At 40.7% G+C, this 14,184-nt stretch overlaps 1 protein-coding gene across 3 annotated transcripts in view; it reads left to right on the top strand.

Moving 5' to 3' along the window:
• LOC120716181 (ral guanine nucleotide dissociation stimulator-like) overlaps positions 1 to 14,184 on the top strand; it is a 56,409-nt gene that overhangs the window by 6,249 nt on the left and 35,976 nt on the right. The window contains exon 1 of one of the 3 annotated variants that reach the window (XM_040003613.1): positions 1,443 to 6,058. The exons of 1 other annotated variant lie outside the window; for it this stretch is intronic. In XM_040003613.1, the coding sequence (XP_039859547.1) occupies positions 5,963 to 6,058 (96 nt within the window). In that variant the 5' untranslated portion in view covers positions 1,443 to 5,962. Of the gene's footprint in view, positions 1 to 1,442; positions 6,059 to 6,079; positions 9,066 to 14,184 lie in introns of those variants that run through there. One more of the 3 variants, XM_040003616.1, reaches the window with a different exon arrangement.

Below are 14,184 nucleotides of genomic sequence, written 5' to 3' on the forward strand. Positions count from 1 at the left end.
TGTTTACAAGTTCTTTGCAGCCGAAATATGACAGTGTCATAGTTGTGCAGGAAGTTGAACACATAAGATTCACCCCTTTCCTTTTCCACCTCCTGACATCTTTTTCTCATTACTGATTGGTTCTTGTGTTTTCTAAGCGAAATCACCTGCCACACATTCTTTTTGCCTTCCATAACTTCCAACCATCCTGTCCATCTATCCATCAGTCCATTTTCTCACGCTTATCTGCTCATCTATCTAAGCATAGAAGCCCAGATCTCTCCTTCTCTCTCCCCAGCCTAGCCTTCTCCTCGAGCTTTGCCGGGGAAACACCCAGGCATCCCAGGCCAGCTGAGAGATATAATCTCTCTAGCATGTCCTGGATCTGGCCCGGGCCTCCTCTTGCTAGAACGTGTCCAGAACACTTCACCCAGGAGGCATCGTGTCAGATGCCCGAACCACCTTAACTGGCTCCTTTCGATGTGGAGGAGTAGCAGTTCTAGTCTGTACTCCTATCAAATGACTGAACTCCTCAGCCTGTCTCTAAGGGAGAGGCCAGCCACCCTTAGGAGAAAGCTCGTGACTGTAGGTGAGGGTAGGTATGTAGATCGCTTTTTTACAGTTCAGCTCTGTCTGACAGAGAAAGAGTGAGCGTAAAATACCTAATCATTTTTTCTGAAGCATGTTATGATGGCTCTATCCTTTATGTATCTCATAGGATGAGCACATTGCCCAAACCTCCTGATTAACTTAAAACAATGTTTATTTATCCCAGCAGCCAAAATATTGAATATAGCCTAAAATGAAATAGCTTAAATAAACTAGAATAGCTCTATAAAAATAAGTATAGCATGACAGAAAATATATGAAAGGGTTGGTTTAAATAAAAAAAAATGAAAAAAGTGAATATTTAGTGTCATTAAAATAATCTTAGCCAAACCTTCAGCTATAAAACTGCCTGCACAGAAAAGTGAAACTTGTCTTTACATCTCCATCATTTTGAAATTAGCTTCAAAGACACATATTGTTCTGTAGTTCTCTTTTCAGTTCATTGACTTTCTGAAGCCTGTTTCTTGTCAGCAGCACAATAAGCCTAACCCTCTGGATTGTGGATGCGAACATCAAAATGACAAATTTGATGTTTACAAAACAAAAATGATCTCATATCAAATAGATACGACCTCTTTTTATGCTCAGAGAAAATCAGATAAGATTAAAACATTTTTATTAATTTGCAGATTATTACCATTAATGTTGTTGAAAGTTGTGAGGAGCAACAAATTATATTTAGACCAGTTTAAAAAGTGTGAAGGACCAGATTTACCCTGTCCTTGACAGGGTCTTAAAGATCTTCTTGATTTAAACTAGGTTACAGGCCAGTTTTCAATCGATAATTTCTGTTTGTTTCTGTTCTTTGCTCAGTCTGCTGAGCAAAGAATAGAAACAAACAAACATAAAGGTTATATTTTCCTGTTTACATGTTTCTTTTGATCTTTCCTTGAAAGTCTCGTGTTAAGAAGTCAGAACAAGTACTGTTGTTGTTGTTGTTCTGTAATCTGTAATCATTTGTCTAAAAGCAGCGTTTAGCCGTAATAACAGGTTTGCACCCTGTAGTCGTGTCTCGGATGAACTGACTTCTCGTGTACCTGCACCGCCCGTCCTGTCTTTGTCTGAGTCCGCAGGAAGCCGAGCTGCAGGTTACACTCTGGCTTCCTGTCCTGGCTGTGTATCTATAGACGGAGGAGGAGGAGAAGGAGGAGGGGGTCTATCTTATATAGCCCTATGAAGAGCCAGCTTTGCCTCCCTGTTTCCATGACAACCGCTCTCCTACAGTATTCATCCGTGGGACGGTCTCTGCATCTGAAAGCAGTTCCCAGTGGTGTTTCAGGCCCTCTCGCTCTCTTTTCCTTCAGCTTCTTTGCTACTTCTTTTACTTCTTAATAGTGTTTTTAAAAAGCAGCGGCAGTTCCTCATCTTTACTGGCTGCTGTACTTTTAAATCTCCATGTTGAGGATCATTGAATTCAGCACTTTTTAAATCAATTCAAATTTTCTACTCAATTCAATTCAGTTTTATTTATACAGTGCCAAATCACAACAACAGTTGCCTCAGGGTGCTTTATACTATAAGGTAGACCCTGCTATAATTCTTCAAGTTCCTCAAGACCAGCGATTATTATTTCAAGAGTGACCTGTGCACAAAGGATGTGCAATAATATAGAGTCAGACAAATAATACAAAGACACATTATACATGTTCACAGTTTTAAATAAGCATGTGTAAGAATAACTGCAGATAGATACAGTACATGTAAACTTATACTTCAATGAAATAAACCCCTGAACTGAAATAAAACCAGTACGCTGTAACAGAAAGAATCAAGTGCTTTTTTCCATATAAACAACACCACCATAAGTATCTTTAAGAGTCAACAGTTTCACTTTTGTAACTATGAATATAACATACAATATAAACCATAGGCTGGATCATTTTAACATGCACTCAGTCTTATCAGAGTTTAGAACAAACTTATGTCTGATTAGAATTTTTCTGAAATGCATGAGATGTGATACATTTAGCAGATGTGGTAAAGTATTCTTTCTGCCTGCACTATACACAGTGCGGTGTAGTTTAGGTAGAGCACCACTTTTCCCTCCTGTGTCGCCTGATGGTTTGCCAGAATCTCTTCGAAGCAGTCTGAAATTCTTTTTCCGTGGCCTCTCCAAACTCCTCCCATGAATTTTTGCTCCAGCCACTGCCCGAGCTGCGCTCCGCTTGGCCTGTCAGGACCTATCGACTGCCTCCGAAGTCCCACAGGTTAACCAAGCCCGATAGGACTCCTTTTTCTGCCTAATGGTTCCATTCACCACCGGAGTCAACCATTTAGTTTGGGCGTTAGCACGGTGAAAGGCACCGACCACCTTGTGGCTGCAGCTCACTGCAGCAGCTTCAACAATGGAGGTGCTGAACATGGTTTATTTGGACTCGGTGTCCCCAGTCTCTCTCGGACTGCTGTTAAAGCTCTGCTGAAGGTGGGAGTTGAAGATCTCGGAAATGGGAGCCTCTGCCTGACGTTCCCAGTGATTACAAAATCGACCCGCAGTCTAGGGTTTCCTGGTGCCATGTGCACTTATACACCCCTGTGACCTGGAAGAAACCCAGAATAAGTGGAAGAAAATGGATGGACGGAAGTTTTGTTGATATAAATAATACGTTAGGCTCTTGGATATGACTGCTAGGCACCATGATTACATCATAATTTCTGATGTAAATAAGAACCTTCAGGGGCCTAACATATACCTGTGCGCCAAGTTTGGTTGTTCATCTCCTGATTTCTTTTTCTAAAGTGTAGAAAAAGAACTGCCTGTAGCTCGATGGCTGCAGTTTGTAGGTGAATAAAAGTGGACCAGGAGAATATCCTTGTGGAACATCTGCAGGAGGTGTGAAACCTTTGGAGACTACTGTCTGAGTTGTACCAGAAATACAAGAATAAAACCATTTAATGTGCTGTTGATCTAAGCCAGCTGAGCATATCTTTTCTACCAGAATACCATAATCTGCCGAATCACATGCATGTGATAGGTCTACAAAAAATGCATGAGAAAAAATGAAAGACTTTCAGAAACAAAACATGCCTTCACAACTCTAACCCTGTTTTTTCACGTCAAAGCAGACTTGCTTCCTTTCTATCAGCATTTCAGCCATTTAGGGTAACAGCCGTGTGACCTACATACAGCGACTTTCACAAGAGGTATTTTGAGTCTTTGCAGAAGCACATTAAAGCCTTAAGGTTCAGGCTGCAAACACGACAAAGATATTATATCAGAATGTCAATACGGAGTCCAGCTGGAGGCGAGATGGTTCCCGGTGGGCTCTGAATCAATCCTGCTGCTGTGGGGAAACCTGCACCTACACACAGCAAATAAAAACATGAAAGACACTCTGAGAATATGTCCTGAAAAGGTTTGTTTTATCTCAGCCGCTCCGCTCTAGTTTAAACTGAATACTTCACTTTTACTTCTTTTTGTTTGTAACCCGCAGCTTCAATAACAACCTTGTAATTACCTCATGGATCAATAAACGAGCAGATAATCGGCCCGTGTGTCTCCTCCACTGTCAGATAGAGCTGATTCACAGACTGTCGTCTGACACCTCCTCGTTTCAAGTGATAATCAGTGACATTTTCATGGTGCTGCTCAGTAATTTAGCTTCAAAGCTTCAACATTTGCTGGTTTAATGAAGCCAGAAGTGAGCATATTTGGAGAGGGTGGAGAGTTTAATTATCAGCTAATTCTAGCATACTCCATCCACACACTCTACAGGTATAAAAGTAGAATGACGCAAATACCTGCTAATTAGTGCTAAGTAAAAAAACTACTCAGTCAATTTTTTGGATGGCTTATACCGTCCAAGAAAGACATTAAAATGCTCCAAAAGGCACCAACAACACAAATGTAGTTGAGAGGTCAAGTTCAGGGACAATGAGGCCCAGTCAATAGTGTCCATGCCCCTGACTCCAGTTTTCCCCTACAGTCATTGGAAAGGGGTAAACTCTGCATAGAGGCCAAAACCAATGTTTTGTACCAGGTAAACATGTTTAGTTAGATCGTGACATGGGGACACTTTTTGGAGCCATCCTCATGTTTCCATTTTAAGAACTCCAGTTTATGGGCTTGGAGATTTTGATTAGTTTGTTTTGTTGTCCTTTTATTTGACATCCAGTTTGATAAATTTGTATATTTGACAAAAATAATATTTTTTTTAAGTACAAAGTGGCCACGCCCTAAAGCATTCTGCGGTATCATTATCTTTGAGTCTAATAATAATTGTTGCATTCAGTAAGACTAGCGCCAAAGATCATAAACCCATCAGGAAAATGTTTACTGAGGTCAAGAGAACATTTAGGTCATTTTACCATAAATTTCTATGAAGTCTTTGTTATACTAGAGGCATCAACTGCATGTTGCAGGTTTGAGGCACACATGCTGTTTTTTAGTTTCAGGTTGTATTTGCAGTAAGTCAAGTTAAATGTGAGTTAATGTAAATTCTGCAGCAATAAAGCTAAAATTGCATTGTTGAAAATATCTGTAAAAGTCAGTGCTGCCCACGTGCAGTGAAGGAGCACAGCAAAGAGACCATCAAACATAAAATTTAACACTAAAATCCAACCCCAAAAAAAGAGAGAGAGAGAGAGAGAGAGAAAGGACTTTGCTAACATCCTGTTGAAAAGATCTTCAGACTTTTAGACTCTCATCAAACCCATAAAAGAAAAATAAGTTTTAGAATGAGGGCTGGTAACTCAGCAGAATGCGTGCCTTCACATTTACCAGCGACATTAATGAGAAGAGAGTCTGATTCATACATCAGCCTCTGAAGCAGTCACCCTGCTTCATCTTTAATGGGCTCACACAGACCGTCTGGCACTACAGGAGCAAAACAGAGCTGGTCCTTCTCTCCTGATTAAATCGCTGCAGCATAATGAAGCAGAAGCGAGTCAGACAGCAACTCGGAGGACCCTCTGTGTACTTGCTGCATTTTATTTCATTTGGCGAGGTTTTATTTTTTCCGGGCAGACGTGTGCTTTGGTTCGGTGGCGAGTCCGAGCACCTCCGTCTGAATGTGAGAGCACTGCGGTCGTGGCAAAACAGCTGAGTGGTGTTGGGCAATACCCCCAGAGGACCGACGGAAAGACGAGAGAGCAGCTGCTGACAGTTAGACGCTCCTTGGTGAGGAGGAGAAGGAGGGGAAGAAAGGCGAGAAGAGGAAGAGGAAGGGGAGTGGATGGTTGTTGGTGTTTGGGGAAAAGGAGGTGGAGGGGTTTCTTTGAGGTGGATTTCTTTGCAGTCCTCTGTGATAGGACTGCGAAGCGAGCAGCCAGACTGGGGAGCTCCTCCTTTTTTCATTTTTTCTTCTGGTTTTATTTGTGTTTTTGTTGTGGTTGCGTGCAGTCGAGCGTTGGCTGCACGGTGCGTTCAGGGCACAGCATGGAAGCCAAATCCCTGTTCAGCCTGCACAGAGCGCTCGCTCAGCCTGTCAAGATGTGCATGTTCGATTTCCCCGTCACCATCCTGGACGACCTGGTGAGCTCTGATACCGCGCCAGGCTGGCTGGGTGTACGTGTGTGTGTGGATGCAGCGTGTGTGTGGAGAGGAACATAAGTGCATTCATACATACTGTATATGTATCTAGTTAAATTTTAATTGCTTGAGTGTGTGTGAGTGTGTTCCTGTGTACTAATTGCATATTTGATACTGTAGCATATATTCGTGCATGCTTACTGTAAAAAGAAGACTGAATGTGTATTTTAATGCAGTATTAACATCTGTAGATTATTTTAAAATGGACACAGGTGTGTTTCTTAAGCTGTATACATCTATTAATTTGTTTACTTGTATGGCTGTAAATGATTACAGTATTGAGTGTGTGTGGTTTACAAGTGAAGCTCTTAGTGGACGCAGAACGATAACACTCACCATTCTCTGCTTTTACTTATTTTCTTTTTCTGGCCAGAGAAGTTAATTGCGTTGCTCTTTTATGTCTTCGTTGTTTTGTTTGACTCGTTGGAGCAGTTACAGCCACTTAGAGCTTTTGGACAAGTCCTGTGACTTATAAGGAGTCAAATTGAGAACATTTTTGCTGCCATTATTGGGTTAATGTAATTGGAGTGACTTTTTTGGTTCTGTTTGTTGGGACAGGTTATTTTTATTCCATCAAAGCTGCTGGTCTGTCTCAGTTATGCAGGAGGTCCAGTTTAGCATTAATGAGAAGGGTCAGTACCTTCCTGGTTATAATATATCAACACAACTAGTGTTGTGTGAAGATGAATATCTTAAGCCAAAAATGAATTGTGCCTAAATATAACTGAAAGGTTTCTAGTGGCTGAGTGAAAGTGACGGTGAAAAGCAATTAAGAAGGAAACAAATTAGCAAGTGGGCAAAGAGAAAAAACGAAGTATTACCAAACTGGAATATATACGGATATAAAAACCCTGGGGTTTGTCTGCACCCCTTTACTAAAGGTTCTGTCAAAATGTGCTGAGCCCAGGTTTGCAGGTTGCGTATGTTCACCTGTTGACCTGCATGTTTCCGTTACCTTTTCACCTGATCTGTCAGTTTGCCTTCAGGTTTTGCTTCTGGCTGTATTTCAGAGTCTGTCACACTCTGAAAACATGGTTTCAGGCTGTTTCTTCACATGAATCTGTTTGCATGGGGACGGATGCTTATGTGTTTATTACTGCCAAGTTTTTTCATTTCATTGTTGCAGAGCTGTGACATAGCATCGTCTGTGTGTGTGTGTGTGTGTGTGTCGGGCTGCTGCTGATATAAAACTCTGCACACCCAGGAAAACATCTCCCTGCAGATAAAGGTGCGCCCCTTGAAATCCTGACATGTTTGGTCGTGTCTGTAATGATCCCATGGTGAATGTAGTGAATGTGTTGCTCTTAATAAAATGTGCGACTGAAAGAAGCTCATGATTTAAATGGTTTACAGGGAGTTCTTTTTAGTTGCACGTACACTGGTATGAGAGTTGCAGGAGCTTTATCTTCAACAGAAGGATTTTTTTGAGTAATACGTTTTAATAGTTTGATTTTTTTTTTTTCAGTATCAAGTCGTTAATTATTCTGTTCTTGGGTCTTCACCTGCAGTTAGTCTTTGGCAGCTATTTAAATGATAGATTCTTGGCTAAAATGAAGCTGCAGTTTTAGACATCCAGGTATGGATGTAATATGACAAATGTGGAAACAATGTGAGCTGGCAGCCCAAGCAAAAACTATTCCAGACAGCCATTTTTCACAGTTTGAGCTAAGCCACACCAGCTTTATCAGTGTTTTTGTGCCACAACATCAAGCTATCCTCCAGCGTATTACAAGCCCAGTGGCCCTTTAAACTTTAAACATGTCGTTTTCCCAATACGAAGCCAATGCACCAAAGAACCAAAGAAATTGTTTACCCCATTTATCCAGCATCTGTGGGATTAACTGGAAGACCAATCATAGGCCAGAAATTTTCACCTCATTATCAGTGCTGAATGTCACTAATAGATTTGTGTTTTAATATCACTGCAGGCGGCTTAAAATCTTCCTGGACAACATCTTAAAAAATGGGGAGACATCAAGAATTAATGTAACAGGGGTGTCCACATAGTTTTGACCGTGCGTTATCCAGTCTTTCTGTTTGAGGTTTCAAGTGTAAACTGAATGAAGTTAGGTGTGATGGTGCGTTCGTGTGCAAGTAGGTTGGCTGCACAAACCGTCCTCCTGTGGCTTTGTTTGGCAGTCTGCTCCACCTGTGAAATACTGAACATGTTTGAACTAATCTGCAAAGTCTCAGTGTTTCCAGTGTGTGATTGGAAACGACAACGTAGTCGCAGTTTTCAAGGTTAATCAAGGACAAGAAAGTTTTTCTTTCATAATGTTGCTGTAGGAAATCTGCTCTAACAAAAATATTTAATTAGATGTGATCCTCTGCTGTGCTGTCAGTGTGAGAGGTGGATATGTACTGTCAGCTGATCGTCTCTCTCTAACTTTCACTTAGTGGCTCAGCTGTATCACCGGATTGTGTTTCATGTGGCCCGAATTCTTCTCTGGGGTCAAACAAAGTCACTTGCGCTCCCTGCTGTTAGGCTTTTGGTGTAGTTACGGCTGGATGTGGCTGAAAAAAAGTGGAGACTTGCAGTTGTAAAGTCTTTTTATTATTAAAAAAATAGAGAATTGACTCTGGTCTTTTGTCAAGTTTGAGAAAGAAAAAACTAATGAAATCACTTTGTGTTTTCAGGGTTAGCCATGGAGACTAGAAATTTATAACAAACATTTTACAATGACTTTAACAAAATTGTTTTAGGGGCTTAGAAAGTCACACCCAATGCACCAGCACACACATGTAATGGTATGCTAAATTAAATAAAGGCTCTGCATGTCCATACTGGTGTTTTGACTCATTAGACCTCAGGTTAAGGTTGTCTGAAGCTCTAGTTGTGTTTCCATCCACCTCTACTAAAAAGTGATGTGTGTGATAAAACACTGTGTATTCCAAGCAACAATGCTATACTCGGAGATCCCACTGGACCTGACACTGCTCTCAGATGACTGTAAGTAGTTGTTCAACAGAGTTTATTTGAAATTGCTCATTTAAGGCTACACTGATGTTTTCACTGACTAGATCGCTGCTCGCATTAAGGATGGCAACTCTCTACTACTGTATCATCCAGCTGTACTGAAAAAGGGTTTAGGTAGTATTAATAAAAGCCAAAAATGTCATGTGTAATACAGGTGAGGGTTTCAAACAAAACATTATTCAGTATTAACTGTGAGCTACTCTATAGGGCAAATAACACGTTACACCTTTGGATTGAAACACATGCCACGAAGCTCCTGGTGCACAGTTTTTGTGCTGTTAATGCCAGAGAGGACTTTCATGCACGAAACACCTGAGCAGTCAGTGATCCTGCTCCGTAATTTTGTAAGATTAAGTTTTAGCTCAATTAATTTGTCTATGTGGTGTTTTTGGCTGCTCTAATGTTAGTGCTATTTCTGTAACTGTACCTCATAGGCATTAAATTTGTGCAGTGTTCTTGTTAAAACTGTTAGATAACCCATGATATTGATGGTCAAAGTTCAAAATTGATTTGTTTGCAGCTTTTACCAGAGCTGCTTTTTTCAACCTACAATATGAAGAGGATATCTGTTGTATTTAGGACATTTTGTGGGCTCAATAATACTGGAAACTATAAGGCGAATAAGAGTTTTGACCTATTAACCCTTTAAAGCCGGTCGGAGCGGGCACGCTCCATTTTGCGTAACTATTTTTAAATCCCGTAGCACTGCAACCACGTAAGCTAGCGCAATAATTTTTTTTGCATATGAAACCGGAGGAGTTGTACTTACATCTTATGCCATCAGCTTGTCCTAAGTCACAGTTTCCTTCCACATATAGCTTTGCAAAAACTGCATAAAAAGCACTTGCAGCAACAAAAACATAATATTCCAGAAACACGCTTTGCCGATCCGATCAGCTGTTTGTAACACTTCCTACGTCCATCAGCGTGAACTATCGCATGTCCGGCATGAGTTGCCCGAAACCGGAAGTGACGTCATTTTGCGGAAATGTAGTTTTTTACCATCGTGGCCATATGAGCCTATACTGGTGTTTTTAAAAGTTATGTTTGACTTTATGACTTTCTGTGTCGTTTCTGGGATGCTGAGGACTCATATTGCACTGCTGGAAATATTTTATTTTGATGCATATGCTGTTATTTTGCAAATTTGCACTATAATATATTTTTTTCGTTTTTCCTGCAGTATATGAAAATTGGTGTATCTCAAAAATAAAACTATGAAGACACTTAAAATAAATTTCCTGTGGTGGGAAACTAGTTTGTGCAACTTTGTTGTATTTACAGTTTTGAGGGATAAACCTCTTAAATTTCTCTAACTAGAAATATATGTTAAAAAAACTAAAACGATTTTAAATTTTTTTGTAGTTTATTGCACTTTTTTGCAATTTATGTAATTACTATGCACTTAATGAATACATATTATTAAAATTTGGGCTATAATGGTTGTATTGATGTATAGCAACTTGAAATGCTCCAAAAAATGGCTCCACAGCATGTAAAAATATACTATAAGCTCTGGCGGACTTGGTTCTATGGTAGGTCTTAAAGGGTAAATAGATGCTTCTAAAGGGCCTGCAACTTTGTGTGGTTGCCATTTTGCATTGGATTGGGATTCCACACATATCCCCAAACAAACAAAACAGCTGATTCTGAGGGGATTAGGTTAATTTTAATGGAATAACTGTGCTGTAATAGCCTTGCTAGCTTTACCAGGCAGATTTCAGAGCTGTTTGGTGGCTGTAGTGTGTACCGTTCACAGAACATTTAGTATGGCCACTCCATGAAACCATGCTTTATTGGCCTGTTGGCTGGTAGTGTTATTCTTAATAAAACGTCTATTCCAGTATTTGAAAATCACAACCACCTCTTGTGTTCCCTAGTGTTTCTTCTAGAAAGACAATAGCTTTCTGTATTTGTGGGGCATTGCTGTCTTTATTCTAACCTAACCCCAGCATGCAAAGCTGTTCACAGAGTGTAGCAGTATTTTATGGGCAAACAGCAAATATTGAATGCAGAATGCATTATTCTCCTGTTTTATGGGAAACAATGTGTTACTGTCAGACTTTCTTAGAGTGGTTTGATGCAGTTTATTTCCATATTTTCTGTTTTAGTTAAAAACTGTAAACTTTGACAGACTGTGATCAGCTGTTCCTGCAAACAACATTTGTTTTCTGAAGCAGGTTAGAAAACAAGGATGTGCAGCACACTGATGAGTTGCTTACAGCCAGTGATCAGGAAGAAAAAGTTCAACAGTCAGATGTTGTCAGTTGTCAAACTATCAGTCGACTCTGAAGGAAGCATCTGCAGACGTGTTGATAATGTTCACTAAGCAAGGCTGAGGCTCTGAGCCATATTATAGCCATATTTAGAATCAACATTTAGATAGTTTTCAGCAGTTAATGAGTACGATGAGTGCAGCGTTTTGTTGTTGGACAACAGTATCCAGACTTTCTTTCACAGGCAGTCAGTGTACTATTAGTCCTTTGCTCTTAGCTCCCACTGCAACCATGAAGCCGTCAGCAATGATCATCCATTTCTGATGTGGGTCATTAAACAGGAAGTCCTGAGGGGCACGCGCAGGCAGGCATGGGTTCAAAAAGAGAAAGAAGAAGAAGCAAAAACAAGGCGACTTGGCCAGACAGAAGGCTGGAAATCTACAGCTCAGATAGCATGATTGACAATTTGGCAAGGAACTCAAGTGTGGGTATGCTCGCTGAAAGACCCGAAGAGGAAATTGGAAGCAGGTGTGCAGGTGGATGTGGAGGTGGAGGTGATATGGAAAGGCAGGAGTACACCGGAGACATTTGGACTGAAATAAAGTGGCACAGCAGAGCAGGAGTTTCTTTTCTTTGCTTTTCCATCTGTTGCTGTGGTTTCTTTCAAGTGGAAGATGGTTTATACCCCGGACTCATTAAAGAGCAGAACACCACGGAAAATAACATTCCTGTTTCCAGGCACAACCCGGAATAAAATGTTGATGGTTGTGTTGCTTGGTTGTGCAAGTTTTGACAAGAAGGACAAATGTTTGATATAAAAAAAAGGGTTGAGTTTTCCTTCGTCTGCCATCTTGATATTCTGGAGCTAACTCCTCCAGCCTCCAGTTGTAGACCTTTTTGGCTTTTTAAAAGTGGAAAATTCTCACTTTAGGCATGAAATGGACACAAATCAGCACAGACTTAGCTCCAGACTTAGAGGCACTTAAACTATGTAAATGTGTAGTGGCTTACATGTTTGCCTAACAGTTTGATCCCAGGAGGTGACACACATCCCTTTGGGGTTGCAGTAGGAAGGGCATCAGGTGTAAAAACTCTGTGATGGGCCCTTGTGAATACAAGAGCGGCCAAAAGGATCTTAAAGTCTTGTAATGTATGTCAACTGACAAGAAGTGCACTCAGGAAAAAAACAGCAGTCCCAGGAGAGGTTAATGTTGACAAGGTGAATCTTCAGGATCCTCATACGGCCGACCCTGATGTTAGTTTAGCTGCTGTATTTGTAAAATATTGAGCTGACATTGGACGAGAGAAAAGACCTACGATGATAAAGATGGACAGAGCAGAGAATACAGCCATGCTGTAGTTGGAGAAGAACAATGGGTGACTGTATAAGACATGTAATTAAGCTCACAAGTAGTACCCTCTTCAGACTGGTACCCTCTTCCCCCTGGTAAAAAGCATTATGGCGCAATTTCCTTAAATTTGGGGGAAATTAATTTCAGGTCCTGTGTAATATTTGTCATTCAGTTGCATTAAAATGATATAAAAGTCACCAGCATCACAGAAAGACTTGAAAGGTCCAGTTCATTGACTTGAATTAGCAGAACTGAGACCTAGAAGGCCGTGATTGAGTGCAGCTACCTGTCTCTGCACACTTTTCAGTCAAAGCTTTTGCCAAATCCAGATGGGTGAGTTATAACCAAATCATCACTGGCTGTCATGATGGCTGAACATAGCTTTAGGGACCACAACAGGATTGTGCACTGTGGTGTGAATATGGTTACTGCTGCTGCAAAGTTGGACTTGGACATTGGAGTCTATGGGATTGAATCACCTTTCAAGCCTGCTTCTAGTGCAGGGGTGGGCAACTCCAGGCCTCGAGGGCCGCTGTCCTGCAAGTTTTAGGTATTACCCTGGGTCAACACACCTGAATCACATGATTAGTTTGTTACCAAGCCTCTGGAGGACTTCAGGACATGTTGAGGAGGTCATTTAACCATTTGAAGCCATTTAGCATCTGATTTGGTTGTCATCGTGGAGAAGTTGTTACAAGGTCACTTTGTGCAGTTTGGACAGTTTCATTCAAACTGCTTGACTTAAACTTACCACTGAAACTTTGTGTGGTTGCCAAATTGGTTTGACATTGTGACGGCTCTCAGAAAGACCAGAAAAAGACACGGCCTTTAATTTGTGCAGGTTAAAGCCTTGAAAAACATCTTGGGCTGACAGAAATGTGTCACATCAAAAGAAAAACCAAAACAACAAACGTGGCATTAAAGTGAAGGGAGTCGAATTTAAAGACGACACTCGGTTTGATGATCAGTCATCTTAAAAAAAAAAAAAAAAAAAAAAAAAAAGCAGAATAATTTTTCTGACAATACAATTTCCTAAACAAACGCAGGCTGGTTTATTTTATTCTCAGCCTGTGCGACGGTTGTCAGGATGCCTCAGAGCAGAGCTGCCGTCCCCAGGTGGCTGCAGTTGGCATGAGAGAGCTTTTTTAAATGCCAGGAGCTTGGAGGAGCACCTGAATGGCTCGACTGGCTGAAATAATAGCAGGGGATACATCTAAAGGCTGTTAGAGGCAGCGCAATCTGGCAAGCTCTCAGAAGCTTCTTCTTGTATGTGTCTGTTACTGGGAAACTCTCCTGTGTTTGTTTGTTTTTTATTCTTGCTGCAGTAAAAAGAGAAGAGGCTCCAGAGGGACAAACAAAACCTATTATTGAATTCTTGAGAAATTAGGTCTAATTAATCTGTGATTTATAAGTTATTTTCTTGTTTTTCTTTTCTGTTTTGAACTACAAGATTAGATATACCAAAATTACTTGTGTTGCTCAAGCAGTTAAACAAGCTTTCATCATCTGTACAGAGAACACACT

The sequence above is a fragment of the Simochromis diagramma genome, unplaced genomic scaffold (assembly GCF_900408965.1).
Source record: "Simochromis diagramma unplaced genomic scaffold, fSimDia1.1 OVJJ01000583.1, whole genome shotgun sequence".
NCBI classification, from domain to species: Eukaryota; Metazoa; Chordata; class Actinopteri; order Cichliformes; family Cichlidae; genus Simochromis; species Simochromis diagramma.